This window comes from Bipolaris maydis (genome assembly GCF_028858645.1).
Source record: "Bipolaris maydis strain C4 unplaced genomic scaffold PSV08scaffold_12, whole genome shotgun sequence".
Classification (NCBI taxonomy): domain Eukaryota; kingdom Fungi; phylum Ascomycota; class Dothideomycetes; order Pleosporales; family Pleosporaceae; genus Bipolaris; species Bipolaris maydis.
Window position 1 is genome coordinate 467,861 of NW_027093868.1, and position 14,590 is coordinate 482,450.

The window sequence follows — 14,590 nt, forward strand, 5'->3', positions numbered from 1 at the left end:
GCAGAGAAGGAAGGGTATCGCCCATGAATCAATTCCGCATCCTAATGATACTACACATCCATTCACCTCTCCACACGCCAACATCACCCCATCATCACCCCATTACCAAGGCCACCACCCACCACCCGCAACCTTCCCCACCGCCCTAGTCCCCTTCCCCACCTCATCCGCCCCCTCCTTCACTTCCTCAACCACGGCGTCCACCGCCTCCCCCAACTCATGTTTCTCCCTCTGTAACACCTCCGCCGCCCTATCCCATTTTTCCTGAGCCGCCTGGCTCTGTTTCTCAAGCGCTTGCTTTAGTTCTTGCTGAAGCTCAGCAATTTCCAAGCGCGTTTCGTGCCGTTCTTCGATGGTTTCGAGCTTGTACCAGAGGTAGTAGGCGAGTTGGTATGTGAATAGGGCGCCGAGGAAGCATTTGAGGATTGGGGAGCCAAAGGTGCCGTAGTATGCACCCTATTTGCGCTTCGTTAGTACACAAAAGTGAAGGGAGGAAGGGGGAGGTGGTGATGGTGATGTTGGTCGGTTTGGCCAAACTGCGAAATGGAGGATTATGACGTACTACTCGTGATGGCTCTTTGCGTGGCGGCGGTGGCGGCGGAGGTTGTGTCTCAGTTGCGAGGTTTCTTCGCGAAATTCGTACACCTGGTCTTGTCTGTATCGTCGCTCGCCTCCATAGCGACCGTGTTGCTCGAGCGTTGTTCATTGCGCTGCTTGTGTCCTGTGTTGAGATTCCCCCGCTTCGCACGCTCTATGGAGGAAGTGGATGGGACCCAGGAAACCGGCAAGGGAGATGCAGGGAAAAAAGAAGTCAGGGATATCTTGCGAAGATGCAGTATATATCGATTATGCGATGCGTACTCTTGCGCTATAGCGGCTCGATGTAGAAGTGGGTTGCAAAGCTGTCGTTACCGTGCCTGAACGAAAATCACAAAGAGTAAACCTCCGCGCTCCATCTCCGCAATACGCGAACCACGACGCCGCAACCCTGCCACGTCCTAGCGCCGGCGGCGGGAACGCGGTCCGTGCATGGGTCTCATTCCAAACCGAACACCTTGCACAACCCGACACCCTCTTGGACCCTGGAATTGCCGCCCACAGCCTCTTTCACTCCTCCTTCTCTCTCCCACCCTCTCTGCTTCGCTACACTTTCCCCACGTCTCTTGTTCTAGCATCACACCGGCCTCACCCCATCGAACAACCGCAACAGCAATCACAATGGTACGCAATCGTTCCCCCTCCCCCTGGCCCTTTGCCCAGTGCCCCCCGAATCCAAAACTCCCACGAGACCTTCGATTTCCCCGTTCCTTTCTTTTTCTTCGCCACACGCAAGTCAGATGATATGGAGGAAATGGCTAATAGAAGCGAAACTATGTAGGCGCAAACACCGCAGCAACGACAAGCAAACATGCGCTTTGCCAAAGCGCAGGAGAAGAAGATGGGCAAGCCTGAATCAAACGTGCCAGTCGTCAAGAAGCAAGGGCCGCAGAAGTCGCCTATTAGCAAGCCTTGGATTAGTATGTTCTTTTGAAATACTCTGCCTTTTCTATTCTCTCCCGGAGGCGGGGCGCGCGCAGAGCGAAGCAGAACGAGCAAAGATCAGAGAGAGCATTGTGGCTAACGCATGTGTGTTTTACAGTTGTACTAGCATTCGTGCTTTGCGGCGGTTTGTTGTTCGAGGTTCTCCGACTCTTCTTTTAAAGAAAGAAAAGACTGGATACGGTGTGGGCGAACGCGCGAGTACAGATTTCGGTATGTCGATGAGACGGGAGTCCGATCGTGAAGGAGACATCGGAACATACATATGTGGCAATAAGAGAGATGTGACGTGGATCCAAGAGGAGGGGGAGGAGGAGGAGGCCAATTGGCATATTCTTTCGTACAATTATCTAGGGTGATATGGCGTTCTTTTGATACAGGGAGGCATGCATGGTACACCCGAGATACCAAGTAGCATTTCGAGGCTTTGCTTAATCAACAAGTAAAAAGATCGCCTTTTCACAAGCATTGATTTTTCACAATACTCTACTACTCGGCGGGCCATCTTCGCCCTCGTCCATGACTACCGTCCTTCTCTTCTTTTTCTTCTTCTTGACCTTGATTTCGTCTTGGTCTCCAGCCTCGGGTTGCCCCTGACCAGCTTTGTCCTGGCCATCGCCGTCGCCCTCAACAGCCTTGACCTTCTTCTTTTTCTTCTTCTTGACAGGCGTCGTCTTTGCCTCTTCTCCATCTCCTCCTTCACCGCCATCAACACCTATAGTAGCCTCTGGTGCCATTTCATCCAGCTCGTCTCCCTCAACAGCAACCTTTCTCACCTTTCTCTTCTTCTTCTTTTTGACTGCAACTTCTTCTTTAACCAATAGTCTCTCACTTGCGCGCTGCATCTCCAGTCGCAAGCGCTCCACCTCTTGGAGCGCTCGCTTCATTTCCGCATCTTCCTGCGCCTTGCGCTCCATCTCGAGCGCTGTAAGCTTGCGGTTCGATGGAGCGTCGTCATCGTCCAGGCTCAACGCACCGAGACCCGAACTGTCGACTTGGAGAAGTGACTTCTTCGCTTTGCCCGGGCGCCCTTGCGTACTGTCTTCTCTGCTAATAGAAGGTTCTGGTGCAGCAGATCCGAGCGTCTCGTCGCCCATGATATCCACTTTGCGTACCGGTTTGCGAGGACTCCGTGACCGCGGAAGGTGTTCAGAGGAAGAGCCCTTGGTGTCAAGGTTGAGCTCCATGATTGGGATGGAGTCAATATCCAGGTCGTTGTTCTCCCTGTTTCCATCACGTACAATTCTACTCAGAGGTGTTACTGGTCCGCTGTTATCCCCTTCAGGGTCAATATAAAAGGGATCATCTTTGTATCGCTCTCTGCGTTCTGCTTTCCGGCGAGCAATGATATCAGGATCCAGATACTCGTCTTCTGTGGCATTTTGGTAAGATGTTGGCTCCTTTTGTGAGCCATCAAGGCGGTCTGCCGCTGGCGCTGCAACGGTTGGTGTTTCTGTCAATGCGGCAACTGGTTCAGAGTATGCGGCATAGACATCATCTTCTTCTGTCTCAAAGCCCTCCGCATCGACTGCAGAAAGCAGATGCTGCAGATTGGGGTTGATGGGCGTATCGAGATCTAAATCTTCAGGAACGGGAACCTTGCGTTGCGCACCAGGGGCCACTGGATTTAGTTCAGCTCCAGAGAAGAGGGCAGGGATGGCTTGTGTAAGCAGGAGAGGTGGATCAGTAAATTCGTTCTGATCTGCACTAGCAGCAGCACCCGACGCGGCTTCTGCGGCAAGGCGCATTAGTTCCAGGTACTCGACCGAACGTTCTTGCACCTCAAGGCTAGGGTGCGTAGACAGTGGCTCTAGAAAATGGATGATTCGTGCCATGAGAAGGGACATTAATGTCTTGCGTTCCGGAGTCCATGATATTTGATCGTTTCCGGCCATGCTGGAGAAGACTTTGGGTATTGCCTGAAGGTATATGGCGAGGGTTTTTGAAGGCAGCTGAAGCGAAGTAGGATGCAAGAGAGAGGTCATGACAGGTTCCGGTCTAGTGAGGTAGCGGGCATACTCGCCCACAAGCCAGCCAGCATACTCGAGCACGCCTTGACCGCCATTACCTGAAGCAGGAAACATCTGGTCCCGACGATCAACAAGGACAAGTGACTGTGCAGCTTCGACAGCTTCTGGCCGAACGCTCTTCACTCGTATGGCGACATTTTGAAGTTCACGCCCAATGCCAGCGCCGATCTCATCAGTATGTTCTGATTCTTCCTCCTCCTCTTCCATCACCGAAGCTGCCTTTGTAGCTGGTGACACGCGGACAAGCTGGGTGAGAACATCAATGTACCATTCAAAGTCGCTAATGTTGCTGTACGTATCACGCGAGCACATTTCCAGAATCCTCCGAATCACGCTTGTGCGGTAGTCATCTGGCAAGGGTGGTGGTTGGTCTGATTTTTGTTCGTGTTGTGGTAGATTATCTTCAGCGTCTGAATCGTCGTCGCCATACGGTGTGACACCAGTCAACCTGCCTCTGTCGTTATTGGGATCGTCTACTGCGGTCGCAATTGGTGCATTACGTAGTTGTCGCATCAATCGTCCTACAATGGCTGTTAAGTTATCGGCATTGACCATGCCAACGACAAGATCCAGAGCGCGCATCCGTATTGAAATGTCGGGATCGTCAATGCATTCAAGAATGACGTCTTGTTGCTGGGAGACAAGATAGGGATGGGACGTGACAATCTTTTCGAAAGCAAGCAATGCGACGTATTTTACTGCAGAATGATGAGAAGTCGAACCTTGTATTTCAGTACATTTTCGCTTACAATTTGCATCACCCTCTATTATCATCATGCCGCGTAGTTTTCCAACGCACAACTTTGCAACCTCTTCCCCTTCCGAGGTGCCTTCGACAGCTTCTAGAATGCCACCCTGAATGATGCCACTGATACATTCGTACAGCAAAGACATGGCAGATGTTTCCCGAATAATTTTAGTGAGAGGGGGGAGGAGTTTCTTGATCAATCGGGGTTCTAATGGAGTCAAAGTAGCAAACTGGAAATTATTAGCAACGGGGTATACTAGTACCTTAACGACACGTACAAGTTTGATAAGCTTAATGGCCATCCAGTTGTTTCCTCCTTCGACCAACAGATCGAACAGCCTAGGCGCCAGCGGCAGAAAGTCTTGGGGTCGCCTCCAGCCCAACTCGCACACGACGTTGACAATGGCAGCCGTCACACTCGGATCCTCACCGTCGTCCAACAAACGTTCCTTGATCTTAGGCCATGCGGGTCGCAGTGTCTCGGGATATACCAGGGCTAATCTGTACAGCGTAACGACAGTCTTCTTGCGGACCATTGCGTTAGAGTGGGTGAGTCGCGGTATCAAGTCTGACAGGACTGAATTGGCCATGCTGGGATTGATGACGTGCGGGATGGCGCCAAGCGGAAGCGCAATGTACTGGGGGCTCGAACTCATAATATCCTTTTTGAGCTGGTTCTCTGCCAGCACCAGAACCTCGGTGTCCCTGCGGAAGCTCTGCACGGCAGCCAGATATCCTGTGCGCTTTTGCTTAAACTTTGAACTCGACATGACTTCCAAGACGTTGAAGCTGGCCCAAGACATGTCGTGGCCAAACATCTCGAGGTAGGTGAGCTTCATGAGGGCCGTGGCCTTGAGGTCCATGTCATTTGTGCGGATTTCCTTGCGGCATTCTTTTATGCTCTCGGCAATGTACTCGCGCTCGTTGCCCTTGTGATTGCGCAGGCCTCGGATGAGGTCGAAGAGGGATTTCTCGAACCTGGTAGCCGATTAGCGTGCGTGGTTTGAGGGGCAGAGATTGGGGGATGGCGGGTACATGTTTGCGGGCGCTCAAGAGAGCAGGCGCAGTCGTGTGTCGAGGTGTAGGAGGGCGCGAGGAGGGGTAGTTTGGCGGGAGGGAGTTAATGGTGGTGGGCCAGCCGGCATGATCATTGGGATGGGGCAGTCATGAGGGGAGAGATGACTGAAGGCACAGGCGATGGCGAGGAAGTTGTTAGGAGGATTCTGTGGAGGTGAAGGTCGCTTCCCTTTCTCTCTTTCTCTTTTTCTCTCTCTGCAAAGTCAAGGACGATGTACAGTCGTGAATGGCAGTGGAGACACCGACTGCGGGCGGCAGGACGCTACCTAGTTTGGCCGAGCGGAGCTAGGACAGGGCGTCCAGCACAGCTCAACTCCACATTCCACCTTGCAGCCCATCGCTGGACCCCAACCTTGACGACGCCGATTGCAGCCATGTCACACGCCAATCTGCTCTCGCCGCCCTCGCACATACCGCCGCCCACTGCTCTGGCCCTCTCGCAGAAAGCTCCCCTCATCCTATCATCGACTCCCACATCATCGCTACCCTGGCCGCTGTCGCTGCTCTTCTCTCGGGAAACACCGGAGACATGGACCATCCACGAGAACCTGTTCCTCTCGACGCTGCGCACCGGTGACGAGAAGGCCGCCCTTGACATTCTGCACCGGCTTGAGGCGCGCTTTGGCGACCACAACGAGCGCATCATCACGCTGCGCGGCATCTACAATGAGGCCACGTCCAAGACAGACGCCGACCTACAGAAGGTCTTTGATGCATACGAGAAGATACTCAAGGACGACCCCACCAACATGAGCATCCGCAAGCGACGGGTTGCCGTGCTCAAGGCGCTGGGCAGGACACAAGATGCCATTACGGCAGTAGCGGCACTCTTGCACAACAGCCCCACGGACGCCGAGGCCTGGGCCGAAGCAAGTGAGCTGTATGCCAGCACCGGTGCCTGGGGGCAAGCCATCTTCTGTGCAGAAGAGGTACTGCTCATCACGCCCAATGCCTGGACTGTGAGTTGAATCCCATTCGCCTTCCATTGGCATTGTTCCCCATTGCTGACCCTTGGACTGCCAGGCCCACGCCCACATTGCAACACTCCACTATCTCTCCACCGCCACCAACAACCCACCCAACTTCTCCTCGTATGCTCTGGCACTTAAGCACTTCTGTCGCTCCGTCGAGCTCAACGACTCGTACCTACGCGGCTACTATGGCCTCAAGCTCCTCACCTCCAAGCTCAACAACACCCTCCTTTCCGACCCCGCCACATCATCAGCAGCAACAACCCGCCGCGACGACTCTGACGACGTGTCCCTACCCAGCCCTGAAATCATCCGCAAGCTCGAGGAAATCGCAACCAACAAGCTGGCGGAAATGATTCGGAATTACAAATCCGGTAAAAAGGGCTGGCAAGGGTTTGAGGAGGCCGAGATCATTGCTGCCCGGGAACTGTTGGATCGAGATGATTAGATTCGGCCCCCAGTGGTGTCAAAGCAAAGCGCAAAGGAAGAAAGAAAGAAAAAAGGAAAAAGGTGATGAGGAAGAAAGAAGGAAGTCGTACCATTGATCATGACATGATTATGTAAAAGACATGATCACGAATCAAGGCGTTTCTACGCGGGCGGCGGCGTCTTGATTATTATTCTTTTATTTTTTTTATTGTTCTCTCTTGTTGAATTGTAGATCCCCCGGATTCCACTTTTCCAACCCCACGCCCCATATGTGTGTATCTTCTCAATGAAGAGATGGGGTTAGATGAGACATGAGCGAGTATAGCAACGGAGACATTAGAGGGGAGAGAGAGAAAGAGAGAGAGAATAGTGAACTAGATATCCCCCCTTTTTTTCTTCTTCTTCTTCTTCTTCTTCTCTGTCCAACTACAACATCTCACTCTTTTTTTTATATTTAATGTCACACACACACACACATGCTGTATGCATGCCAGATGCAAACTTGCAAACATTTCGATATGGATCTTGTCTGCGATACCCAATAACCAAGATTAATTCCATCCGGACTCTTTACAGAAAAAGGAGAAAGACGAGTTTAAATTACCCGGCATGATAAGATATAAATCACACATATTCCACTTCAAAATGAAGAGCCAAATCAAGTACACACACGTCTTATCTCTCTCTCACTTTCTGTGTCATGGTCTGATTCATTTTCTCTCTCTCTCTTCCTCTGTGCCACATTTCTCCTTTTCTATTGCATCCGACACACACCCCACGCCTACTCCACATAATAAGTAAAAAAACAACCCAAATCCCCTCATTTGGAGAAGAGAAAAAAGAAAACCCATACATACGTGCCCAACGTCTATATGCGAAAGGATAGAAATCCACACAAAAGACCCTGTGCATATACAGGAGATGCGAATACAACAGATAAAAGAGAATCCGTGTGCTAGAAAATAAAACGATCAAGAACAAATGAGGTTTGGGCCACAGAAAAAATGGAGGTGCAAAACAACAAAGATCCCGCTACATGATTACATATTTTTTTTGTTCCCTTCCCTCTCCCCTCTCCCCTCTCCCTCTCTCTCTCCCCTACTTCCACCCTGAACTTCTTCATCCCCCAAATTCCCAAATTCCCCAATTCCCCTTTTTCTTTTCTCCCCTCCCATTTCCCCTAAAGCAAAGAGAAACAAGAATTTTTCTCCACAAAGGGAGACAATCGGAGAGAAAATGAACCTTTGTAACGAGAGGAAAGAAAACCCCGAAATGAACAACAGATGTGTGTAAAAGAAAAATAAACGCCAGGTGTAAATGCGACATTATCCAAGTGTACAAAAAGGTTTTAAGTCCTATGAAGTCCCCCCCCCCCTCCCCCCCAATAAAAAGATTTCCCAGGACCCATGGGGACAAAGGGTGTATTGTCAAAAGAGTAAAAGGCTTTCTGTAAAAAAGAAAAAGAAGTGTTTCCTGGATCGCATTCTCTCTATGTCCATTACATCCGTATTATGTTGCTGCTTTTTAGTCTCTCTCGCTCTCTTCAAACATGCGTTTGGGGGGGTTGGGGTTTATGTGAGGGGGGGTAAAATAGTCGAAATGCGTATATGTACGTGAGCCGTGTACGTACGACGTCTATATGTTGAGTCCGCGTGTAAGGTCCTCGAGGCCTGAGCTGTTGTTCTCCTTGCCTCGCGACTTGTTCTTTCTCGCAGCCATCTTGCCCCAATCTTCGTCGCCATCGTCAACTTCGGCGACGCTGACCTGTGGTCCAGGGCTGCCCTTCTTCAGTATGCCTTTGATCGCACCGGCTCGACTCTGGTTGGCGCCTCCGCCGACTTGCAGGGTCATCGAGGTTCCGTTAGACATGGCATCCGAGTGATTCGCGACCGGTCGATACCTAGCGGACAAACCAACGTTAGAGCGCTCGGATGGTGCAATGGAGGGAGTGTACCCTGGATGGGGGCCCATAAGGGACATTGTACGCTGCTGCTGCGGCGGTGGTGGTGGGTTTCCGCTGCCTCCTACAAATGACATTGTTCGGCTCTGGCTACCGGGTACGTTGAGGTAGTTGGCGGCGCCGCCACCCATGGTGCTGGCTGCATAGCCGTTGTTGGACATGGCCATGGACATGCGAGGATCTTGCTGGGGCTGCTGCATCATTTGAAGCTGCATCTGCTGCATGGCCATCATCTGCTGCATCTGCTGCATCTGCTGCATCTGTTGCATCTGTTGCATGTATTCGCTCCCTTGCACCATTGGGTATCCCATTTGACCCATGCCCATGCCCATGCCCATACCCATTCCCATGCCGCCCATACCGCCCATGCCCATTTGGCCGCCCATCATGTTCATCATCGGGTTCATACCGTTCATGCCGTTCATGCCATTCATGCCATTCATCATGGGCATGTGTGACATGCGCATGGGGTTCTGGGATTGGCCGTTGGCGTTCATCTGCTGGCCGAGCATACCGGTAAAAGGCCCAGCTTGGGGCTTCTTGGCCGAACCACCGCCCATGTACTTTTGCTTGGTCATGTCGCGCATCTGAATCTGATCGACAAGCGAGGGCTGCGATAAGCCGGCCTCCTGGTATACCACGTTGTGAGGCACGGGTATGGCGCCAACGACCGAGTCACCCGCAACCGATGCAGGGCCTTGAGCAAAGCCGTTAAAACCCATTGACTCCCGATTTGTTGGTCGGATCAAGCCACCACCGATGACGGAGTTGCTGTAGGGATCCTGGGGCAAGTGTCGGGCAAAGGCGGGAAGGCTCATGTTGTTGGCCCCACGTTGGCTCATGGCTCCAGCAGAGGCTGGACGATCTGGTATATAGGATGGCATGGCGTTTGTTGGCTGGCTAGGATGCCTGTTGCGGGCTTGGCTGGGAAAGCCGTGCTGAGCAAGGATGCCCAAGGGCACGTCCTCGTCCTCCCACTCCTCCGCCTTCATGGATGTCTCGGATGGGAAACCCATGGCGTCGGGTCCAGACTCAGCTGGATTTCCCGAAGCGGTAGTTGAGCGTTTCATGGCCTCGCGAGCAAAGTGCATCTGTTGGTTCTTCCGCCTCAGGAGCTCCTCTTCCTCTCGCCGCTTGATGGCGTCCTCCTCATCTTCGTAGTCTTCCTCTTCCGAGTCTTCCTCTGGTGGCGGTTGCGTCATGGCCTTTTGTTGATACTCGCGGAACTCAGCTTGTGACATGACGCGTCGACTGATATCTGAAGCAGGGGCAGACAAGGCCTTGTTTTGAGGGGGAAGAGCCGCAGGCTTCTGTATTGTGGGTGGTTGGTGCTGGGCGGATGCAGGTTTTGATTGCGAGAACAAGTCTTCATCCTGCTTGGTATCGGGCGACGACGATGCGACTGCTGGTGCCGGGGCAGCCTTTGGGGTGGCGTTGTTGTTTATGCTCGTGACAGATCGTGAGGAGTATGGTGTCTCGTAAGAGTTTGCAGATGACGACGACATGGAGTTTGGTTTGGATTCAGGGGGTGTGTCGTGGTACGAGTTTCTTTCCATGAAGGACTTGCGGACGGTTTGGGCGTCGGGGTCGTGGAAGGTAGAGCTGGGGTGGAATGTAGGACTCTCGGAGGCGACAGGGGCGTAGGCCGAGTATTTGTGAGGCGGAGGCGGAGGCGGTGAAGCCTCGCGGTCCGAGTGCGACGAGGCCATGAGGTTGTCAGCGGAGTTGCGGCTGTCCCAGCTTTTCATGGGTGGTTCAACGTCGAACTGTGACTTGATCTTGATGGGCTCTGGCTGAACAGTGCGCTTCTCAGCAAGCAGCGAGCGTCCCGTTGGCTCGCGTTGTGCTTCGGGCGAGTCCTTGCGTTGGAGATGGCTGAACATGTCGTCCTCGAAGCCACCAAAACTAAGGTCTGCCTCTAGCTTAGGGGGAACAGCAGTGCTGGCGTAGCTGGACGTAGTCATGGCTCTGTTTCGGCCACTCCACCCTGAGTTGGATAGATCCTTGTATGACGACACGCCCGAATTGGACTTTGGCTGCGGAGGGAGTTGCTTCTTGAGGGCAGCTACTGGGTGGGGACCAGGGGAGCTATTGTGTTGCTGGAGGGCAGGACGGGGAATGTTTGTAAAAAGATTATCGTCTGAACTGGCGTCGGTGGAAGAAGGGAGTGTAGATGTGGAGCCATGCTGCCCATTGGCATAGGGTCTCGAAGTGGAAAATTGAGTCCCACTGCTTGACTTGCTGTCGCTAATTAAAGGGTCAGTCCGGCCGACGCTATGACTTAGCGGGTAGAGACTTACCGCTTAGACGAGCCTGGAGAATCGTCGTCAAAAGACTGGTTGCGATTCTTGCTACCCAGGCTGCTGAAGCGAGGGAACTTTGAAGAACGCTCCTTCTCCTGTGTTTTGCGCTGTTCTTTGGCTTTTTCCACTTCAGTCCTGCTCAGCAGACGGAAGCCGCCCGAGTCTGCAGGTGCAGGCTGGGGCGCAGGGGGAGCCGTTGTGTCGGGGCTGGTGGCAACATCGACCTCTTCGAAAACATTGCCCTGCGACTTGCGGCGGGCGGTGAAGAGGCCGAGACCTGGCTTGACCATGGTGGTGCTGCTTGTTGTGAATTTGCAGTGGAAGGAGCGCCCGCCACTGGCTACAGCGGCCTCTCTCAACCGTGAAGCGACAGTATCATGCACCCAGAAGGCAACTCGGCGAGGGCGGATGCAGTTGGGGGGAGTCTGTGGCGGGTGCGATGGATGCGATCAAGAGCCGAGGTGGTGCAGCGGCAGCGGAGGATCAGCGGGCGGACGGGTGAGCGAGGGAGCGAGTGGATATCGTCTACAAAGTCGAATTAGTTGTGCATCAAACGAGCGTTATCGCGTGGCGGCGTGGTATTGATCGCGAGAGGGGACGGGGGAGGGGGGCGCAGGCGCATGCGGAGGGAGGCGCAGACGGTGAATGGTGGTGGATGAGCTGAGTTGGACTGGTGTCTTCGTATCGCCGTGTTTCAACGACGGGACCGTGCTGGCTAGGCACAAATGGTACCAGGGCCAGGTCGGTCATCGTCATCATCATCATGGCAACACGGGGGTTTGGATTGCAGCCAATTAAGCGGGAGGCTGTCGGGGCCGGGGGGGAGGGGGGAATGCAAATGGACGATGCGCTCATGCGGGCATCATGGAACGGTTCCTGGTGGGTGGGTGGGTGGGTGGATGAATGAATGGCGACGGACTTACCGGGTAGGTAGGGGGTGGTGAGCCGCAGGAGCAGAAGCAGGAGCAGCGCAGGGCAGGCGGCGTATGCAATGAGGCAGCGAGCGGCGGTGTCTTGCAGCAGCAGCAGCAGCAGCAGCAGCAGCAGTAGCAGTAGCAGTAGCAACAAAAACAGACCGGGTGGGTGTTGACGAGGGCAGAGGCGGGCAGGTGGAGCAAACGGCTGGCCAGCGAGCGAGTAGAGTATAAGAGAATGAGTGCACGGATGGCAGTAGCTGGCAGTAGCTGGCAGTAGCTGGCAGTAGCTGGCAATGGCCGACCGACAGACGGACCGGCAAGCAAGCAAGCAGGTAAGTAGCAGCAGCAGCAGCAGCAGTAGTCAGGAGTGCGCCGCCGTCAGCCAACCGAGCAGCGAGCCTACTGTGTACTAGGGACAGATGGGGATCAAAAGGTACCGTTCCATAGCGGGGCGCCGTACGAGGGATAGTGCCGCTTGGACTCCATCGACGACTGGCCTTCTTGGGCACCGTCTGATGTTCGCAACTCGGCCGGCAGCACCGCCTGTCTGGCCCATTGTCGCTGCCCACGCACCGTGGCCGGCATGGGCTGGGTGTCGAGGTGCGGCGGCAAAGGGCCCGTCTGGCACGTGTTGCCGTGCTGGGGCTGGCGGGTGCTGTCAGGCAGTGCCAGTGCCAGTGCCAGTGCCAGTCTCGCAGTGCCAAACGGCAAACTGCTGGTCGGGGGGTGGTGGGACACCAAGTGGGCGGCTGCTAGCATGGCAGGCTGGCAGCAGGCCCGGGCGGATGCACACACAGACACCGACTCGATCCATGTCAGGGACCCTCATGTGCACGCCAAAATTAGCCTGCACGCCTCCAGCCCAGCCAGCACCAGCCTGCCACACGCGCCCCACGCCCTCAACGACAATCGTCGCAAGCCCATTGCCGCAGACTGGATGGCCCCGAGGCACGATTGGCACAGGCATGCCTCTCTGGCTGCACGGCCACCCCAGCCACAAAGCAATTCCGATAGTCCATCCGCAAACCTCGCCTTGGCACCCGCACGCCTGCACCTCCGCCCACGCCCACCGACTTTGCCTGCTTCCGCTGCTGCTTCCGAGCCCTCTCCCGCGCTGCCTCAACGCCCTACATGCCCTCGCCTACACACCTGTCGACATGGCCGGCTGCAACACGCCTCTTGCCCCAGCCAGCCGACCTCCTCAGGGGGAGCCGTCCGCAGTGGCATGTCCCCATCCATGCCGCCATCATGGGCCGCACTGACGCTGCCACATGCATCTTGCTTTGCTGCTCCTCTGCTGCTTCTGCACCCTCCTGTCCCCGGCATCTACTGCATCTCCCTCTGCTTGCTACTGCTCACTGCCTAGCCTTCCATCCCGCCATTTCGCCTCCAGCGCGCGGGCGCTGCATACACTACACACATACACGCGCACACACACCCACACACACACTCTCTCTCTCTCACACACACATACACACACACACAATGTCGCAACCGCTTCTCTCCGCACGTCATGCTGACCACCACACTCTGACCCTGCCCTCGCCTCCCCCCCCCAACCCTGAACCTTAGCCTGTTCCTTGCTGCCAGCCACCTGTCACGCATGTTTTTGCCAAATTTCCTTTTGATTATGCCTCTCGATAGACTGCTCCTCCCCAGCCCCAAACCGCCCTCTGGTTCGCTACTGCACCCGCCGCCCAACCCCGTTGCTCCGATGCATCGCATCGCATCGCTGCTGGCTCGCTGCAGGACATGACACCGTCATCCCTTAGCCCTCCCGCCCCTCGCTCCCTCAACACCCTCCAACCTCTCCTGTCTCCCACCCATGTTTTGCTCCAACCTCCACCCCGCTCACGAACGCGTAATCTGATATGCATACATACATTCAGAAAAAAAAGCTCGCCAGGGGGCGGGGTGGGGGGGGGGGGCTGGCGGGCGGGCTGGGTCATGTCATCGTCGCCTGCATCTCCTTCTCCGTGCGTCCCCAACACACAACAGCATGGCCTTTGATCGATCTGCACTCTTCAGCCCTCGACCTACCTCACCACCAGCCCTTGCAACTGTTGGGAAGGCCTGTCCGCACGTATTACAAGCGGATGATCGCCAATGCTTTTCCCCATTATGCTTTGCTCTCCCTTCGGCCCTTTGTGCCCGTGATTACGTGTTCCGCCCTACCTACTAGTTTATTTTCAATCCCCCGATCCTTACAACTCCCTCTCCCCCGCCCCGCTTGCTCTTGCCTAATCTCGCTTGATATCCGCATTCCACTCTATCGATACTTCCTTCCTGGTCCTTAACAACCTACGCACTGTCTACTTGGAAATTCTCTTCGCCAAAACACTCGATATCCACTCACACTGCCTACGCTGCTAAACACCTCATGTTTTTTTCCTTTTGCCTCTCTTGAAAAATAAGCAATCATCAGCTTCACCGTTGGCAGGATCATTATCCTCGTGCGCGACATTCACCATCCTGGTATTAATTCTTGTCCAACATGTCTTGCTTCTTTGCCTTGTTTTATCCTTTGCTGGCCCCATACAGTAAACAAGCCGAAAATCTTCGGACTGGAAAGAGCTACCCAGCCAAAACATGCTGCTTCTGAATTATTGGCCAACT

At 54.4% G+C, this 14,590-nt stretch overlaps 4 protein-coding genes across 4 annotated transcripts; 1 reads left to right on the forward strand and 3 right to left on the reverse strand.

Annotated features, from left to right (window-relative positions):
* Window positions 1-102: 102 nt before the first annotated feature.
* On the reverse strand, window positions 103-706 carry PSV08DRAFT_354514 (uncharacterized protein; the record flags this gene model as incomplete). Its single annotated transcript, XM_014224515.1, has 2 exons — window positions 103-456; window positions 563-706. The coding sequence occupies 2 exons, from the start codon at window positions 704-706 to the stop codon at window positions 103-105; spliced, it is 498 nt and encodes a 165-aa protein (XP_014079990.1).
* Window positions 707-1,639: 933 nt separating this feature from the next.
* Window positions 1,640-5,505, reverse strand: PSV08DRAFT_207789 (armadillo-type protein). The gene is made up of 4 exons (XM_066092059.1): window positions 5,353-5,505; window positions 4,596-5,295; window positions 4,319-4,424; window positions 1,640-4,267 (listed from the first exon to the last, which is right to left on the reverse strand). Coding segments are annotated over exons 1-4 (3,060 nt in total). The 5' UTR covers window positions 5,355-5,505; the 3' UTR covers window positions 1,640-2,015.
* Window positions 5,506-5,713: 208 nt separating this feature from the next.
* PSV08DRAFT_404140 (uncharacterized protein) lies at window positions 5,714-7,288 on the forward strand. Its single transcript, XM_014224512.1, has 2 exons — window positions 5,714-6,353; window positions 6,418-7,288. Exons 1-2 carry the CDS (start codon window positions 5,769-5,771, stop codon window positions 6,811-6,813), a joined length of 981 nt encoding a protein of 326 aa, XP_014079987.1. The 5' UTR covers window positions 5,714-5,768; the 3' UTR covers window positions 6,814-7,288.
* A 1,141-nt stretch (window positions 7,289-8,429) lies between these two features.
* PSV08DRAFT_379241 (uncharacterized protein) lies at window positions 8,430-12,733 on the reverse strand (the record flags this gene model as incomplete). Its single annotated transcript, XM_066093363.1, has 4 exons — window positions 8,430-11,001; window positions 11,055-11,482; window positions 11,973-12,241; window positions 12,412-12,733. 4 exons carry the CDS (start codon window positions 12,731-12,733, stop codon window positions 8,430-8,432), a joined length of 3,591 nt encoding a protein of 1,196 aa, XP_065948579.1.
* Window positions 12,734-14,590: the final 1,857 nt, after the last annotated feature.